The 19381-nt window shown below is 40.2% G+C and overlaps 3 protein-coding genes across 3 annotated transcripts; 2 read left to right on the plus strand and 1 right to left on the minus strand.

The window, feature by feature from the left end:
* The first annotated feature begins 1211 nt into the window (after positions 1–1211).
* LOC144635494 (protein arginine methyltransferase NDUFAF7, mitochondrial-like) lies at positions 1212–17585 on the plus strand. The gene is made up of 12 exons (XM_078494595.1): positions 1212–1317; positions 1542–1630; positions 2541–2600; positions 3285–3365; positions 8386–8493; positions 8815–8988; positions 9658–9804; positions 10238–10290; positions 10653–10860; positions 12018–12123; positions 16514–16581; positions 17407–17585. The coding sequence occupies exons 1-12, from the start codon at positions 1245–1247 to the stop codon at positions 17551–17553; spliced, it is 1314 nt and encodes a 437-aa protein (XP_078350721.1). The 5' UTR covers positions 1212–1244; the 3' UTR covers positions 17554–17585.
* Positions 4704–8265, plus strand: LOC144634761 (uncharacterized). The gene is made up of 2 exons (XM_078493783.1): positions 4704–6840; positions 7581–8265. The coding sequence occupies exon 1, from the start codon at positions 4736–4738 to the stop codon at positions 5633–5635; it is 900 nt and encodes a 299-aa protein (XP_078349909.1). The 5' UTR covers positions 4704–4735; the 3' UTR covers positions 5636–6840; positions 7581–8265.
* On the minus strand, positions 12477–15448 carry LOC144635493 (uncharacterized). The gene is made up of 6 exons (XM_078494594.1): positions 15232–15448; positions 14492–14603; positions 13539–13900; positions 13144–13257; positions 12929–13042; positions 12477–12522 (listed from the first exon to the last, which is right to left on the minus strand). Exons 1-6 carry the CDS (start codon positions 15335–15337, stop codon positions 12506–12508), a joined length of 825 nt encoding a protein of 274 aa, XP_078350720.1. The 5' UTR covers positions 15338–15448; the 3' UTR covers positions 12477–12505.
* Positions 17586–19381: the final 1796 nt, after the last annotated feature.

Raw genomic sequence — 19381 nt, forward strand, 5'->3', positions numbered from 1 at the left:
TGTGGAGCCTGAATGTTAGCTGGGAGTTCCATTAAACTTTCAGCACCAAGACAGACAAAAATGAAATTTAAAAAGTCTACCAAGGTAAAACGAATGACCAAAAATATAAGAGCTCCCCCTCAGTGATCAGACATTAAATTAGAAGTCGCCCAACATTTGAAATCAGTCTTCCCAAAATAGCCGTAAAACTACATACTGTAGCGTTTTACTCCATAACTGAGGAGTTTGTTATTCCATCCAAGAGGCCGGAACACGCAAGCGAAATGCAGACACCTTCATTTTGACACCGGTTTTGGTACATCAGTAATTGATTCTTTCCCGCGGCCTATCCCATCAGGGAAATTATATTTTACACCAGGGAAGAAGGTTAGTCACCAGAGAATTTTTAAGAATCTGCGGTAAAGCCCTTTAGGAGGGTCAAAATTTTACAAGGGAGGGCAAAATAATTCAGAGTAGAGGACTGAAACGGGACACCTAGTTTTGCAGCCGTCGGATTTCACACTATAGTCTGTGACATACCGGCCTGCCTGTAAAAAAACGTTTTTTAGGTACTGCTCACTGTTATATCTTTGATATTCGCCGTCGGCCTGTAATTTGTTTGACCAGAATAGCATTCGGTTTTATTCAGTTAGGAAGGCACCTCTCAGAGTAAGTGTTTTTTTGGCTGCTTTCAAAAAAATACTGATTTCGATATTCGCCAGGCTAAGCTGGCTAAACAGACGTCGTTTTGTCTGCGGTCCACTTCTAGTCGCACAAAAAACTCTTAACCGTTCACTGAACCATTTTTGTCTGGTGGAAAATAAAGAGTAAATTACTTGTGCGGAATGCAGTGTAATAAAGAATGTAGCCATTAAGCATCATTGACTGATAAAGCACTCCAACATGTCATCTCCCTGGAATGAGGAAAGCTAAAAATGAAGAAATAACGAAGTTTGGGTGCTATTTAAGGAACGTTGCAAACTATTAATAATCCCCTAACCTTCTTACAGCTGTCAGACCTTGTCAGTTCACGCTACTGTACGATAATACATTAAAAATAGCGTCAGAAAATAAACAACTATCTTTACACTCTGAAATCTCTTAAGCTTTCAAAACCGCAACTTAAGAGAAAAATCGAGAATGGAAACCGCAATATTTGTTTATTTGATTAAAAAATTGCGCCCTGAATTCCTCAAAACTCTCGCGCTTTTCGCGCGCGCAAGCTTCTAGTTCGGTCCCAGTCTGCCGAGGTTTTCGCGGCCAACATGGCCGCTCGCTTATCGTGGGTGCTGCAGATAAAACCAAAGCTTTGTGCCTTCTCCAAATGCCTCTCGGCAGGTTTGTATTCTAGCAAGATTTTCGCATTTACACCGTGCTTAATTACGCGTGTAAAGGTCTTGCTGTATGCATGACTGCATAGGTTAAGACCTGTATCGGTGTGAAAAATACCCTTGGCGAGCAACAGTCAGCAACAGTGCAGCCCCGCCTTCCAAGTTAAAAGGTTATGTTACCTTACTGATGTGCGATCAAGGAGATGCGAAAAGTTTTCTTGTCTTTTGTAGCTCGTGGGTTCAGGTGGAGTCGACATTTGTCCTCCGCAGCAAGTCTTGGGAATGTCACTTTACAAGAACATCTCGTAAGCAGGATCAAGGTAGAAAAAAGTTTATGTTAACTAATACCCCAAGGGGGGGGGGGGGTTACTCTGGATTTCAAGTGACGGGGATGATCGAATGGGGGCAAAAATCAAGACCCAAAAAAATCCCTAGGGCTTCCAAGATAACCCAAGAAAATCCCTAGACCAAAAATTGACCCTCAGAAGACAACAGCAAAGGCACTACCCTGAATCTTCAGAGAGTTTTTAATACCCCAAAACATCCCTACTTAAATCACAAAAATACTTGCCAAATTTTCCTAGCCCAAAAATCCTGGAATCGAAAATTTCAAACCCAAAAAAATCCTTCTATCATCCCCGTCACATGAGATCCCGAGTACCCCCCCCCCCCCTGGGACTAATACTGTAAGCTAAAGTCAGGGTTACAATTTCATAAACGGCCTTGTTATTGCCTTGTTATTAAAATATGAGACAAATGAAAAAAACCGACTCATATTAATCTGGTTTAGAAAATTTCAAACCAATCATTTAATAAATTTATGTCATGTAATGTAACTGAAACTGACACTTCCATATTTGTTTATGGACCAGTCAAATTCCAGCAGTGCCCAATTTAATAATGCTATTATTCCCCGGGACGGTATTTCCCAAAATACCTTTACGGGTATGTGCTGCATCGGGGTATTCATATTTGAGACGTTTCCTGGAATGTGGTATAATATTTTTGCCTGTCAACAGGCTCCCAAGTGGGGCAGGGCAAAAAAGAAATGAGCACGCAAAACGAGTTGAGCATGGATTTCTTTTCTCGCCCTGCCCCACTTGGGAGCCTGTTTGAGGCTGCATTAACAAAAATTCAACAAAACAGTTTTTTTGGATGTGTGGTGTCATACCAGAGCTTTTATCCATCTTAAAGTTTGATCATTAGTATATCTTGAAAATGTTTTTCCAGGCATCTGGACCACTGACAGTTGCAGCCTTTATGCAGGAAGTCTTGACAAATCCTTTGTCTGTAAGTTAATGCTTATTCTGATCATGTTTAGGCTGGATTTTATGTTTCAAGTAGACCAAATCATTGTTGACTTCTCTGGTTCTGGGCCTTCACGGGGTCTACATTGATAGAAGTTATAATTTTGTATTTTAAACAGTTACCCTGTATAGAGAAAGATACTATTTATTGATTTGTTTTTCTTTTATTAAGGATACCCAGCTGTAGCATCCTTATGCAATAACAGCTGAAAAGGAGATAACCCCCTCTTCAATTTGTCCAGCCTTTCTCATTAATAAAATTATAGTTAACATACTCTGGTTTAAAGTGTTTAAAAACTATGAGCTGTCAATAAAAAATGTGAACATTTTTTCCCTCAGTGATAGCAGTTAAGGTTGTCAAAGGCTCATAGTTTTTAAACTTTTTTAACCAGAGAATGTCTACTATGATTTTATTTATAAATTCTGGTTACAGATCAATCTCATTAATTTTTCTACTTTATTGATATCTGTAATGAAAATTAATAATATTATTATCCTAAAGACTTCAAAGTTTACTATAAACATTTAATTTTGTGCAATGACTTGTGAAAATATATATTACTTTTGGTCCTATATATATATATCACAGTACTCATAATTAGCTGGTTTATTAAGTCAGTCAGGTATATAATGGGAGAGCTTGCTAATTTTTAACATAAATTTTCAGGGATACTACATGAATAACGATGTGTTTGGTCAAGCTGGGGACTTCATCACTTCACCTGAAATCAGTCAAGTCTTTGGGGAGGTAAATGTAATACAGACAAAATACAAACTAACACCTGGCATAATTATGCAGTAATTCAATGTGAGATCAAATGCCAATTTACAAATAGCAATCCAAAAAGTTAAGTCTGTATTCGAGCCTTGTGGCCCATGATAGGCCAGAGTTTATAGTTCTGATTTTCATAGCATGAAGCAACTAGGAGTTTTTTTACTCCTCCCTGGATTGGATGCTAGTCCATCACAGGGTAACCCCCAGCATTATGTCCCCAGTACCCATTTATCCACCTGGGCGGAGAGAGGCACTATGAGAGTAAAGTGTCTTGTCCAAGAATACAACACAGTGCCCCAGCCAGGGCTTGAACCCGGACCGCTTCATCTGAAGTCCAGTGCACTAATCATTAGGTCACCACGCCTCCCTACTTCAGGTAGTGCTTTCAATTGTAAAAATACATCCTGAAGTCACGGTTAGTGTCCTTAAAGGAACTGTGTCACGGCTGAGTTAAAATTGTATTATTGAGCTTTGCCAAATACTTGCTGTACAACTTAATGTTTGCAAAGAAATTATTTTTATGGATCCAAATGTGTCTGCCGGGCATTATAATTTGAAGTTAGAAGCAAGACTAACTTTGAAAACTGTTCAGCCCAACAAGATTCAAAAACCCTTATCACAATCTGTTTCAATCTTCGTCACTTTTAGCCATCCATACCTTTTTTCTATTTGCTGTGTCATTAAAATGTTCCTTCACTGTTTTAAGAGTTTATTTTTTATATTTCACCAAATTTAATGGTCATTTCCCATGCCTGAATTTGGCAAAAACCTGTGACACAGTCAAACCATCAAACTACAAAACGCGTGTTACGTGGCAGATTTACTTGGGGATCTATCGCGGAAGAGGCTACCTTTACCATCAGTTGGAAGTTTGTGTTCCAGGTTGTGCACAAGACTGCCCGAACGACGAGCTGTGACACTCGCTCACACGGTTATGAAATGGAAAGTGAATGATGCGTGGTCTGTTGTCAGGAAGGAGCAGTATAACAACACCAAGGTTTGGAGAGAGAACAGACGTGTCTTACTGGAGGAGGGTGTCATTTATCCTTTCAACAAAGCGTGGGGGAGAGAAAAGCGAAGGCACTGGAAGGTTTTGAGAGATAAGAGGAAGAGAAAAGTCGGTTTCCTGTCTCAGAAGTATGGTCGCAAGGAGGTGGATTGCGTGACAGAGGTCAAAGGAATAACTGTTGCAGACCAAACAATTCCGTCCTCATTCTCGTCGAGTCCCCAGTGCTATGGAGGCGTGGAGTTGACTAGTGACGAGAAGAAAGCTTTGTACCTTCCACCAAAATTTGCGATTTACGACCAAAATCGAGAAAGGGTTGGCCAAGTTACGCTGGTCAATGATTCGCAAGACAGATTCTACACCAGATGAGGGAGAAGAGGAAGAAGAAGAAAGGGTATGGCCCTTCGATTTGGAGAATAAAGCGTTAGATTTACGATCCCTGCGACCTACTGATCTCCCATTTAACAGACAGGTGTGCTTGCCAGATGCACTTGACAGTGACAAGGAGATTGACATGCAACATCTCAAGGGGAAGTTAGTGAGGGCGACGAGAGAGTACATCAGTGATCAAAATGTGAGATCGACAAAGAATAATCTGACGAGTGAAGAACAACGGGGGTTGAAGTCTTTGAGGGACAATAAAGATATCGTTGTCTATCAGACCGACAAGTCTGGGAGATTTGCGGTTGACACACTAGATAACTATCGTGTAGCGTGTCAACCGCATATCGAGAATGATCCTGTTGTTACAGAGGAGTTACATGAGAGAGCACAGGTAGAGGTGAATGCACATTCTGTTCTATGGGTGAGGATCCTCAACGCAGGAGAAGGTGTGGGAGGACAAGCACGAATCAGAAGCAACATGATGGTACATGATTCTCCTCTTGCCCCCTTGTATGCTCTGAGAAAAGATCACAAGAATGTGGCGGACCACAATGTTGGCCCACCAGTGCGGCCCGTATGCGGAGCGGTGACAGCTTACAACCGAAAACTGTCGCATTTAATCAGTTTTATTTTGGCAGAGGTGTGGAAAGAGGAGGAGAGTGTGTGCCTGAATACTGAGGAGATGTTGGTGGGGTTTAAGCAGTTAAATGACAGCCATGTCACGGAGGATATCGTTGTTGGCTCTGCGGATGTTAAGGCGTTGTATCCGAGTTTGGACATTGCTTTTACTATAGAGAAGGTGTGTGAAGTTTTTCCACACAAGCAGTGTACAAGTGGTCGGAGTAAATGCTGAGGAGTTGGGGTTGTATCTTGCGTTGAACAGGACTGAAGCGGAGTTAAGAGATGTGGGGCTGCTGCAGTTTTGTCCAAGACGCAAGACCAACAGAGGCCGACCACCCACCATCACAGGTTGTGCTCTAGATGAAAATAAAACCAAGAGGTTTAAACCTTGGTTACCCCCTGCTGAAGAGCCCGATGAAGTTACCATCAGAAAGATGTTCACTGAGGCTATGAAGGTAGTCCTTCTGTTTATTATGGAAAACCACATGTACACATTTAACAACGAGATAAAGTTGCAATCGAGGGGAGGTCCCATAGGACTAGAACTTACTGGGGTCCTGGCTCAGTTGTTCATGGTCTGGTGGGACAGGCAGTTTGTGAAGAAGGTTGAGGATAATGGGCTTAGGTTACGGGTGTACAAGAGGTATGTTGATGACATAAATGTCATTATGAACACTCCCAGCTCTGGTCTCAGGTTTGTTGATGGTAAAGTTATCCAGGATGAGCGGGTTGCTGAATTAGAAAAAGACGTGGAAGCAGATAGAAGATGCATGCTCCTGGTCCAGTCAATTGGAAACAGCATTCACTCGTCTATCGAGCTTGAAGTCGATTACCCTTCACAGCACGGAGATGGAAAACTCCCCATACTCGACTTAAAGGTCTGGGTAGAGAAAAAGAACAGGGTATAGAAGAAGGCGAACAAGAGCGACCGGTCAGAGTGGTGTTGCATGAGTTTTACTACAAAGATGTTTCCTCCAGATCCGTGATTAATGCAAGATCAGCCTTACCATGGAACTGCAAGAGAACAATACTTACTCAAGAAGTGTTGAGAATATTTCTCAACTGCAGTAGAGAGCTCCCTTGGGAAACTGTTGTTGCCCATGCCAACCACATGATGTTGCGCCTCCAGTACTCCGGTTATAATCAGAAGTTTCGTACGGAAGTTGTAAGATCAGCGTTGACTGCCTACAACCGCCTGATAGAACTGGATGCAAGTGGTGAGACGCCGTTGTATAGGCCAAGAGAGTGGAGAAAGTTGGACCGAGCACGAGAGAAACGGAGAAAGCGTGAGATTTGGTTCAAGAAAGGAGGGTTTGACACAGTGATTTTCGTGCCAGCAACACCAGGCTCCCAGCTTAAACACCGGTACATGAGAGAGATCAAAGAGACAGGGTTTAAAGTCAGAGTTGTTGAGCAGTCAGGTACAACGCTCCATTTGTAAAGCAGTTTCATTTGTAAAGCAGCCTCTTATCATCTCCGAAACATCTCCCGTATAAGGAAGTACTTATCCACGAAAACAACTGAGATCTTGGTCCATGCTTTTGTGTCTTCCAAACTCGACCACTGCAACTCTCTTAAATTATACAGTGTGCCGAAGTATGCCTTAAAAAAGCTCCAGTCTGTTCAGAACGCCGCTGCTCGACTTATCACCTGTTCCCGAAAATACGACCACATCACTCCGATATTGAAAGAACTACACTGGCTTCCTGTTTCTGAACGCATTAAATTTAAGATTCTGCTACTTACCTTCAAAGCTCTCCATCAACAATCTCCTATCTACATTCAAGATTTGTTAACGCACTACCAACCTTCAAGAACCCTCCGATCGTCACACTCTTCACGCCTTAACCCTGTCAAATTCCACCTTAAGTCGTATGGGTCTCGAGCTTTTGCTGTTTCGTCGCCTGAACTCTGGAACAGTCTACCTCTTTTTATCCGCTCATGTGACAATTTAAGTTCTTTTAAATCTAAACTCAAAACTTATCTTTTTAAAAAAACTTATTACTCTTAGCGATTCTTACTTTTTATTACTTTTAATGTACATTTTTAATTTTTAAGATTTATTCAGCTAATTTTAACGAATTTTTATAGATTTGTAAAGCGCCTAGAGCAGACCTGGATAGGCGCTATAAAAATGTTTTATTATTATTATTATTATTATTATTAACGCTCAAGAGCATGTTACAGAAGTCGGACCCGTTTAAAGCGAAGCGTTGCACGAGAGTCGATTGTCTGGTCTGCCGAACTGACGGAAAGGGATCTTGCCACAGTACAGGGGTAACTTACGAGCTAGTGTGTCAGGCTTGCTGTAACAAGTACATCGGAGAGACGTCACGAAGTGCTTACACTCGCGGGAGAGAACATCAAAATGCTTTGGAATGGCGGGAGGAAAGTTCTGTGATGTGGAGGCATACTTGTGACAGGCATGAAGGGAACGTTCCAAACTTCGTAATGAATGTAACGGGAACATTTCGTGACGACGCTATGCTGAGGCAGGTCACGGAGTCGGTTATGATTAACAAAACTGACGAGAGGAAGCTTATTAACTCAAAAAATGAGTGGAATTATGTCCGTATCCCAAGGACTGTTATCACGCTGTAGCGAACTGAAAAACTCTTGTTTCCTAGTCTTTGTCACAAATAATAAGGACCTGGTATCGAGTAGTTATTTTTCGTGTGTTGCTACATGACGTATGTTTATATTCAAATTTTGTATAGCGATCAACTGACGAGGTCTTAGACGAAACCGGTTTTAGAAATCGCATATGTAAATTAGTGTGTAGAAAGTAAATGTAAATTAGATTTTTCCAAATCAAAATGATGTTTAGTAATACTTTCTTGGCTTCGACGAGCAAAATCTCTCAGAAATGTGACACAGTCCCTTTAAGTTTATAGTGGCTCTATGCATGTTGTTTATTTATTTCTGTTGTCAATAACTATGTTTCTGTTTTGCTTTTAAAGTTTTCAATGCTTGTATTTCAAGCTTGTAGGTGTGTGGTTTGTAAATCAGTGGATAACATCAGGAAAGAGCAACATTCAACTTGTTGAGTTGGGACCTGGGAGAGGCACCCTAGCTTCAGATGTCTTGAGAGTGAGTCACTTAATATTTATTTTCTTGTATTATGACTGATTCTAGAAAATGTTGTTAAAAAATGAAATCAACCAAAAGAAATATAAACCCAGTGACATAGCTTTGAGTTGGAGTATTACATGTGCAAATGAATTCACATGCAAACATGTACATTTCATGGTGTCATTTTCTGGCTGAAAATGACCAAATTGAGGTAGGGTCAGGGTATACTACAGGTCTGCAATCTGGTGTGACTGCTAGTGGTTGCTAACACAGCTCAGCTGAGAACTGGCTGAGGTGTTTCTACACTCATTGAATTAAATATTTTATTTTATGAACAAGGTATTCCGCAAGTTTTCCGAACTCCACAGCAAAGTCTCTTTGCACCTGGTTGAGGTGAGTCCAGCGTTGAGTGAAATCCAGGAAAAGACACTCACTGGCAGGTTACCTAACAATCATCAAAACCAGGAAGAAAGACAAGAGAATACAACAGATGGAACATTACAGAGCAATGAGGTACAAAGTACACATTTCTTTTTAAATTAGTTTGTCTTTTGAATCTAACCTTAGTGTCATTAATGCATTGGGGATAATACTGGACATACTATAACTCGATCATTCATGCTTGTGCTTTCTCCGGTTTCCATGCATAGCATGTAGTGACTTCCCCCACTTGAACTAGTCCTGTTAACTCGGCAATCCTTCAGTTGGATTCTAGTCTATCACATGTTATTCCTCAGCATTCTGTCAGGTTGCCCATTGATTCACCAGTACCCCTACTTTTGGGTGGAGATTAAAAGCACTGTGGTAGTAAGGTGTTTTTCTAAGGGGGAAATACTTACTGCATCCCATGAATGTGTAGTTCCAAAAAATGTCCACACTCCCCCACAGAAAGGATTGGAAATTCCTGGGGTGAGGTGGGGGGTGGGGGGTGGGGATCTCAAAAGCCAAAAACTTTAAGGAAATGTATGAAACTTAATTGGAATTTCCAGAGGGGTTGGGGGCGGGGTCTTAGGAAAAATCCATTATGTGGGGGAGATATTGATATTTTATGGAGCTTCACATTAATATCTTTCCCAGTATACAAATTATAATTTTAATGCTGCTATTCTTTAAAGCCTTGTCAAAACTCTATCTCATTATTAGTAATAAAAATGTTTTATTCAGTTACAAATTAAATTTCAGGATTTGTGTTACAAAAGGCATGTCACCCAGACTGGTATCCCTGTGTCGTGGTACAGGGCTGTTCAAGATGTCCCCCTGCAGCCCGGTGCAAACTGTTTTTACGTGGCTCATGAGTTCTTTGATGCTCTCCCAGTTCATCAATTCCAGGTACTGGTCCTGATTTTTTGACTCTGGAAAGATTGTCTAATATACAGTAACTTGACTGAGCCCAAGGTTTCTATGAGCAATTTAAGTCAAGGGTGTACAGCTGAGTTGGCTTTCACTTAAAGAAAACAAAGGCAAGTGGTCTAAATGTTTTAGTAGACAATACAAAGGATACAGACAAATAATTATTTAAGGTATTTTTTTTAGGTATTTTTAAAGCAAGTAATAAAGAATCATTTTTTCCCTTTGAAGGCAGTACAGATGCCATTTTGATCCATAAGTGACCAGTAAACAACAAGAAACCCAGCAATTAGATTCACAGATGTTCAATAGACCACAATAAATGTCTTCTTATGTAATGAGGGCCAACAAGGAAACCAGCCAATCAGATGTCTAAATTTTCTCAATAAAACACTCTCTGTTTCTTCTTTTATAGAAAACAGATGACGGGTGGAGAGAAGTTTTTGTTGATGTTTCACCAGAGAAAGGGTGTGTACACCAGAGAACCGAGGCCAAATTCTCATTCTCGGACATTTTATGGCCTACAATGTAAACTACTGGGTTACCAGTAATTGTGGAGGCCAATAAAGTTGTTATTATTATAAGGCTTTGTTGTTAAGCAGAGCTTGTATTAATTTTATGAACCCTTTCTGACCTTGGAGTGGTCTTGAAACATCTTTTCCCTTACTAATCAATAAAACTGTTGAATAAGTGTATCAAGGTAGTGTGAAATTTCTTTTTATACTTAGATAATAAAAACTTGTCACCATTTAATAGTACTCTTTGCATAGTTATTTCATTATTTGATGGAATAATTACTCTTATTTGTTCTGTGTGGGTCTTTATTATAGGTCCTCACAACTGAGGTTTGTCCTAGCCCCTGGTCCCACATTAGCCTCACAGACACTGGTACCTCAAGGGACCTCCTGGAATCACATAGAAGTGTGTCCTCATGGTGGTGCTATTGTGGAGCATATGAGTGAGACCATAGCACAGAATGGAGGATGTGCCTTGATTGTGGATTATGGAGAAGATTGCAGCAATAGGCACACACTGAGGGTAAGGTGGATAGAAAAAGGCCCTTTATCTGTAGGTGATAATTGTATAGGGGTTAGGCGGACAAGGGACTGGAGGGGCCTTATGGCTCGTCAATGCCAGCACTTAACTCCAGTTATAAGAGTCAGTTTTCTCAGTGAAGCCTGAAGTACCTTATTATAGGAAATTAACGCTTGTGTTAATTAAGCTATTTGAAATTAACGCGACTTAAATTAACGCGAAGGGAAGGAAAAATTACCTCCCAATAAAGGGAAACGACGCGAAAGAGGGGTTAACATTTCAAAATGAAGGAAATTAACGCGACGTGCATAACGAAAAACAACGTTCGTGGTACTTTCCCCAAACTTAGGGGTTAAGCTAATGAATCTGACCGCTTCGAGCGTTCGTCACAGTTTCATTGATACCGGCAGACTTTCCCCCTAATAAAATGATGCCTTTTCCTAGGAGTCAAGAACCTCTTGACCGTATCGCGAAATTGGGGCCAAAATAATTGAAATTAAGGTCATGGAAATTAACGCTCCACTTAATTAACGGCGCGAAAATTTACGTTAACAAAAATTAACGCGACTTAAATTAACGCGAATTTTTAAAATTCGCGTTAATTTCATGAAGCGTTAATTTTCTGTAATAAGGTAGTCTGCATGGCTAGTGTAGCATGAGGAGGGAGAAGAGGAATTTGGGCAGGGCATTTAGAGTGTAGGCTTTCCTCTCACTCACACTTCATACTCACGCCTGAATTCCCGTGAAGTGTCTAGAAGGTAATGCTACTATACCCTTCAGCATTTTTGTCAGTCACCACAACAATTTGTCAGTACCACTTTTTACAGTGGAACCCCGTTAATTCAGTTCCCCAAAAATCTGGCCATATTTACGGGGTGGCCGTATTAAAGAGGTGCTTAAATAACAAAATGACTGACTAAGCTTTTGTTTGAGCAAGATAAAGTGGCCATAATAAAAAGGTGGCTGTATTGAAGGGTAGCCGTAAGGCGGGGTTCTAATGTATAATTAGGCGGAAATAGGCCTTGTGAATTTCAAAGTGCACAAAACCAGAAAACGGACTATCCAGGCTCAGATTATGGACCTCTCAATTGAGAGTGCAGTGTGCACTAACCACTCTCCATGTCAATATTGACCAAAATTTTGTCATCACTCGTCTGTAGGCATTCAAGAAGCATAAATTGCATGATGTTCTAGAAGACCCTGGAAATGCAGATGTTACAGCCAATGTTGATTTCTCATACCTCAGGAAGGCTACCCATGGAAAAGGTTGGTGAAAAGTCATCAGCTTCTGAAATAACCTGCGATCAGGCGTTCTGTTTTTCGCCTCGAAGAGAAGAACGCCTGATCGCAGGTTACTTCTGAACGAAATGTTTGCAAATATTGCCATGGCCAGTGCGGTCTTTAAACACGCAAAATTGACCTTGCGTCGAAAAATGCGCTAATGTCCAGCAAAGTAATAAAACAGTCAAGACATGTGTTCATAATTTCGATTTATTAAAACGCGCACCAACAAACACGTATACACTCATGAAATCACAAAAATGAACTAATTTACACGCTGTTCTACAAGTTTAATCCACATTTCAAAGACATTTTTTTATTTTTACAATCGACTTTACAAAGATCAGTGTCTTTCAAAGTGTTTCTCCTAACTGAGGTCAGCATCTACAATAGAAAAAAATACAATGTTTAGTTGAGCTATGAAATCGTGATAAAACACATAAAAAACACATACTGTCTTCTCAACAGCTGTTTTCAGGTCTTCAGAGGCTGAAATAGCGTTACATTACAGTTTCGTTTCAATATGCTTCGTAACCGATTTCATTATGTTTCGTTACGTTATGTTATGATACTGGGGAGAGCTTTGAAGCAAGAACTACTCCCCTGAAGGAAGATGGAAACCCAACGCAGAGGAATAAAACGGATCAGCAAATAAATTTTTTTAAATTGGACATTTCGAAGGACATAATCCAAGAAAACTCCAAGAGTTGCTAAGAAACAAAGTTGTTGCTTCAATTGTTTCACAACGAGACATACTTCATTAACAAATAACAAAGGATGGATTATTCACCTGTTAACAGGAATGGAGTCACAAGAGGCCTGGGGCCAATCAAAGTTCGCCTCTGTCGCTGTGCTAGTGCCAGGCTCATTACGCTGTCGCATCGTGAAAACGAGTCTGGGAGACCTGAAATGAAACAAAAGGAAAAATATGACAGAATTAAAACAATAATCCCCGAAATAATTTTTTCCTGATATTTCAAGGCAGAATGAATAAATAATGCTTACCTGATAACATAATCGGAGTTAGAGGAGCCCTGGGTCCGATAATCTCTCTTCTTTGGCGTTGAGCTAGTGCCAGGCCCATCACACTGTTGTATCGTGACGACAAGTTCGGCGGATCTATTATAATTGAAAGATAAAATCGCTCCAATCAAAATTTGTGAAATTCGCTCGCGTTTTTCTGTTGTCTCGTGTTAAAGATAGTTTTCGTTGCGTGAAATCTCACACTTCACCACTGGAAACAGTAATTATGTTTTTCAATTACATTCAACATTACATCAACGCGATGCGTACACAAATTTATCGTAAAAATTTACCGAAAAAGTACAAATTATCCTGAACGTTGCCTGAATCCAGTTCGGTGCAAAAAATTGCTTATGAAAATAAAACGCGATATTCACCTTTCAAATTAAGCGGAGTCAGAGGCGACCTGGGTCCAACAAAATCTCGTCTTTGACGTTGTGCAAGAGCCAGGTTGATCACGCCGTGGACTCGGCCAAGGCCCTTGCCGCTCATACTCAGGGGCTTGAAAGGGCTATCTGGAATATGCTGAGGTTTGGATTCATCCCGGTCAGGAATCTGGGAATGAGACTCTGTCATTGGCGTTGGTTCAAAGGCTTGATTGGCTTGATCGTTGGTCACGTGATTGTCAGTTTCAGTCCGGCCCTGGCGACTGCAGTCAATGAATGGTAGCTCAGGGGCGAGGCAAACACTGCGACCCATTTTCTCAACTTTTGCGGACCAGCCTGGAGAGTAATGAATCCTGGCAAAGAAAAAGCATACAGTAAATTGTCCAGTTCAGTGAAAGGACCTGGTCTAACCTCGTTCCCGGGGCCTTGGGAACGAGGTTGGACCTGGTCACGCTCTTGTCACATCATGTTATAGGGGGCTGGGTCACTTTCTCGTCACACCATGTTAAAGGGGCTGGGTCACGCTTGTATCACGTTATGATAACGGAACTTGGTCATGCTGATTTTGGTGATTTCCTCGTCTTTTCTTTGATGTTGATTGGTCACCAAAAATGGCAATAAAATATCCATTTGCCAAGGAAATGCCAGCTACCAAACAAACAAAGATGACTGTTGACTATGCGTTCGAGGACCAAATTTTACAATTTTTCTTGTGGTTATCGGTTTAGCTGAATGCATTCTGATTCAATATTGGTCAGGTTTGATCATGTCGTTTTGGTGTCATTTAGTTTGGCTTTAATTTAGTTTTTTGTTTGTTTGTTTGTTTATTTTTGCCGCAGTTTTAACCAGTTTTTGTTTTTTCAATAGTATCAATGGTTCCTTTTTTAACTGATTTTCTAACACAAGACTGTCAAAGAGAACTGTATTAAAAAGAATATACTTACTTGTACTGCACGTAATATGCAAAGCAGTACTTGACGTAAAGAAACAAGAACCAGAGAACAAATAACCAAACACACACACGAAACACTCGGACGGACATGGGAGTTGTGATACCTGGAAAAAAATCAAACTGAAGCTGGTTACTCTGAGCTGCTTTTTACAGTTTTGGTGACATATACATCGTGCTCATCAAGGTTTTTATTTAGGTTTTGTTAATTTTACAACTCTGGTCTGAAAGAAAAGAAAACTGCCTGAACGAAGAATACAACTCAATCATATTAACTATCTGAAATATACTTGAGAAAAGAAAATAGAAAGTACAAGTTGTCTTCAGTTTGAAACGCGTAAAAATTGCTGACGCCCTTATATTCACGTTTATTTTTCCGCTCAAGTGGCAAAGTCTAAAACTTTTGTCGCTGGGGGGTGGGGGGGGGCGTTTGTCGCTTTTCGATTGAAACAGCGGCATGCTCGCGCTGAACATTGCGCGCGAGCTCAAGCGTCAATTGTGACGTCAAATTTGTGAAAGCTTGAAACTTGTTCGCGGGAACATCTATAAATAAATACTTTAAGTTTTAAACATAAAGACAAACAATAAAAAATTTTATAGCTTATAGATTTGGTTAATGCAATCCTTTCCATCGATTCCGTTTCATTGACTTGACGATTAAAGAAGATTTCGCTTTCAAAAAAAAAAACTACGGAAGCGTTTTTAAGTAAGCTTATACGTGTATTCTGTTCCTACCTCTTTCCTTGTAGTCTTGCGCTGTTGCCGCAACGTTTGTCAGTACCACGTAAATTGGATAGCAAAACACAATAACAAAACAAACTATCTTTTTGTACATCATCATGATTAACACTGATAAACTCGTCGTTTTAAAGCTTTTTTCTCGCAGCACTCTGAAGAGCTCCGCTCGCAAGAATAATGTCTTTACGAATGAAGACTTGTATCCGCGCACTTGACGTAACAATCGCTTTCAATTTGCCAAGCGCGCGCGGCTATTTGATTGGCCAGCTAAATCAAGACTGTTTGTTGATTGGCTAATTCAGATGCGGTTATGAGAGTCGTAGCTAATTGTGTGCATGGATACTGGCTTTAAATAAATGGTACGTGATTAACGTACGAATTTCCTCAAGTTGTGAGAGTTACCATGACATACTCGCTTGACATTTTGCAGAGGAGAAATACTTATTGCAGTAAATTCTCGCGTTTTTCTGGGTGTTTTTATATAAAATTCGCAAAAACTTCATGATGTAAAAAAAGATGAAACGAGGTTAGTTTGCGCGTAAATTACATGTCCGCAATAATGCCATATCATGATGAAATTTATTTTTTTTAGTTTAGGACAGTCAGTAGATTTTTCTGATTTTTCTTTTGAAACCTGTTTGTTTAAAAACAAGATATATACAGTGGAACCCCGATTTAACGATCTTCGATATAACGATATTCCCGGTATAACGATGAATATTCTATGTCCCGGCAAACGTTACAGTAAAATGTATGGGACAGAACCCCGATATAACGATCTTCGAACGATATTCCCGCGAAATAACGATGAGAATTTAGCGGACAAAACGTAACATCTTCCCCGATACAACGATATTATCAATTCACAGTCACAATTTAAGCAAAACATTTAATTAATCCATTAAAATACAGTAACAGTAATCGAGTTATTTCTAACTTTTCTGACAACAGCTTTGTACGATGATATTCGAAAATGATACTGTATTCTAAGCCTTTTATCTAGCAAAAAGGATATGTTAGGTTAACCCCAAAATAAAGATATTTTCGATTAATTTTACGGCCGTATCGTTATATCGGGAATTTCGATATAACGATATAATTATACTGCTCCCTTGGCATATCGTTATATCGGGGTTTTACTGTATCAGCGCTCAGTTTACAGATATAAATATCAGCTCACTATTTGGGTTGTTTTAGAATCTAACGCCGACAGTCTTAAACCAGCAATCTAGCAACAGAATCTTTAAGCGTTCTAATACTTGTCCAACTGTTTTGATAGTTCAGACGTTTGGACCAGTTACACAAAGCTCGTTTCTTCAACAAATGGGGATTGACACAAGAATGAAGGTAATTGATGTTCTTTCCCTTCACATCCTCGCAAAAGGCTCTCTTTATCCCGTCCCCGGGAGTGAGACAGGAGGCAGGGTTTAGACAGACCCTCGTAACGAGGTCGGGAGTCGCGATCCGCGGAGAAATGCGCATGCACAGACAAGTTTCTTTAAAAATGAACGGGCAACTGCGCGCTTGTCTAGATGTAAGAAACAGACGAAATTTCATCAGTTGTCTTTTCCACGTGTCATCGAAAGATTTAAAAAACAAAACTCACGCGCTGGTCTATTGTGCATGTCAGCCTGCAATCATGTTCTCCTGTTTGAATTTTGCGCGAGCAGTGAAGTTGGTTCTCACGTCATTTTTCATGTTAACTTAAAGGAACTGTGTCACGGCTAGGTAAGTTTTGCCAAATACTTGCTATGAAACTTAATGTTCGCAAAGAAATTACTCCTATGCACCCAAATGGCAAAACTAGAGCTTCATTGCAAATGTGTCTCCCGGGCGTTATAATATAAAGTTACAAGCAAACAACATTAACTTTGAAAACTGTTCGGCCCAACACTATTTCAAAAACCCACATTGCAATCCGTTTCAATCTTCGTCACTTTTGGCCATCCGTACCTTCTTTTGTATTTGCTGTGTTATTGAAATGTTCCTTTACTGTTTTAAGAGGTTATTTTTATATTTCACCGAATTTGATGCTCATTTCCAATTCCAAAATTTGGCTAAAATCCGTGACATAGTCCCTTTAAATGAGTTGTAGGGCTAGTCTATTGTGAGATGTCGCTTTTCTGCGTCTGAAAGAGTATGACCTAAATCCTTTTTATTGTTTTTCGTAAGGTCCTTCTGAAAAGCGCCGATTCCTCCCAAGCAGAACAGCTACAAAGCGGCTACAGAATGCTGACAAGCGCGGAAGAGATGGGAGAGAAATTTAAGTTTTTCAGCCTCGTGCAGCATGGGCTTCCAGAACCAGCAGCCTTCAGATGACAACAGCAGCTGAGAAAAAGTGTTGAAAAGGAGTTCGAGATTTCGCTCATTTATTGTAAAAAAATTCAATTGAAACACAGGAACGAGATCTGAATATGAGGCCTGGTGGCTTAGTACTATTGTCGAGCCTGGGAACAGGAGGTAATTAGAAAATTAGAATGAAGGACGGAGACACGAGAGGATTTTTAACGGCGATTTTTAATCGATGTTTTATGAGACAACTGTTAGCGCAACATTGTTGCGGCAACGGTATGTTACACCACTAAAAAACACTAAAATACAAAAAACGGTATGTTAGAAGAGTAGTGTTGTTTCGAACACTGTGCCGGTTCGACGTGATGAGATATAAAGTAGCAGCACCACAGCTTTACGGGAAATTGTGACTTTAATTTCTGTACTGGATCGTGTTTGTCTTTGTACACAATATAGTCAAACTATAATAAGAACAAAAATATAACTTAATTCGTTCCGAAAAGCTCTCAATAATACTAACTTCGACAGTATAATGTTATTGTAATAATGTAATACACTACTCACAATTCTATTTGCCACTCCCGTGAATGATTCTTGAAAAATGTCCTTGTACCAGTACTCTTGTACTCACCGCCGCTCCACTCAACGTTCTTTACCGCCGCTATTAAAAGGGCGTATTTAAATGTCCTTTTCAGTCTCTAGGGACTCGGCCCATCACACTCTCTTATAAATTAAAATAATCTCACATATGTGCAAAACACGTGTCGTGTTGTGTTCTTGAGCAAGACACTTTACTCTTACAGTGTCTCTCTGACCCTCTCTCAACCCAGGTGAATAAATAGGTACCGGCAAATTTAATGCCAGGGTGGGGGTAGCCCTGCCATGGACTAGCTTCCCTTCCACAGATCCAGCGGGGAGTAGAAGCACTAGCTCCTTGTAGCTTCATGCTGCTGAAACTGATATAAGCTCCGGCCTGATGGGCCTTTAGGCTCGAATGCAGACTTTACCGTACATCAATAGGAGGGAGCCGTGGTGGTAGCATACACTTTCCACAAGACTTACGATTTACATGCATAATAACGTACTATTTAAAGGAGAAGTTCACTCCAGAATGGTCATTTATTTTCTTTACGCCAATAAAAAGTTTACACAAAAATACGCTATTTACCAAAATTTCAGCCTCCAACGTTCGCTATAACCCTACGAAATCTTTCCCAAAACTCGACAACTGAACGCCGCCATCTTGGAGCTGGTAATGTACGCGTGACGTCAAAGAGCTCAGCTCTAAGTTTGGCGGGAAAATTTTAATAGTCGAAACTCCTTGTTTTTTGTATTTCTTGGAGCTCTGTTTGAGCAAAATGGAGCTGCACAAACAGGTATATTGACAAACAAAAGCCACTACGAAGAAACAAGGAGTTTCGAGTAATTAAATTTTCCCGCCAAACTTCAGGCTGAGCTCTTTGACGTCACGCATACATAACCAGTTCCAAGATGGCGGCGTTCAGTTGTCGAGTTTTGGGAAAGATTTCGTAGGGTTATAGCGCACATTAGAGGCTGAAATGTTGGTAAATAATATATCTTTGTATAAACTTTTTATTGGCGTAAAGAAAATAAATGGCCTTTCTGGAGTGAACTTCTCCTTTAAGGTCGCGGGGGACACCTTAGGCTCATCATTATGCATTTATTTAAAGCGTATGCACGAAGTACAACGACTGACATCGACAACTTTACGAGATATTTATGACTGGACAAAAATATGGGCGCGTGCGCGTGATTTGTAAAAAATTCCTGTTTCTTTGATATTTTAGCCAATTTAAAACAACACTTAGCGATATACGTTCATATAGTTTGTAGA

Source organism: Oculina patagonica, chromosome 13 (assembly GCF_052425735.1).
Source record: "Oculina patagonica isolate OP01 chromosome 13, crgOcupat, whole genome shotgun sequence".
NCBI lineage: Eukaryota > Metazoa > Cnidaria > Anthozoa > Scleractinia > Oculinidae > Oculina > Oculina patagonica.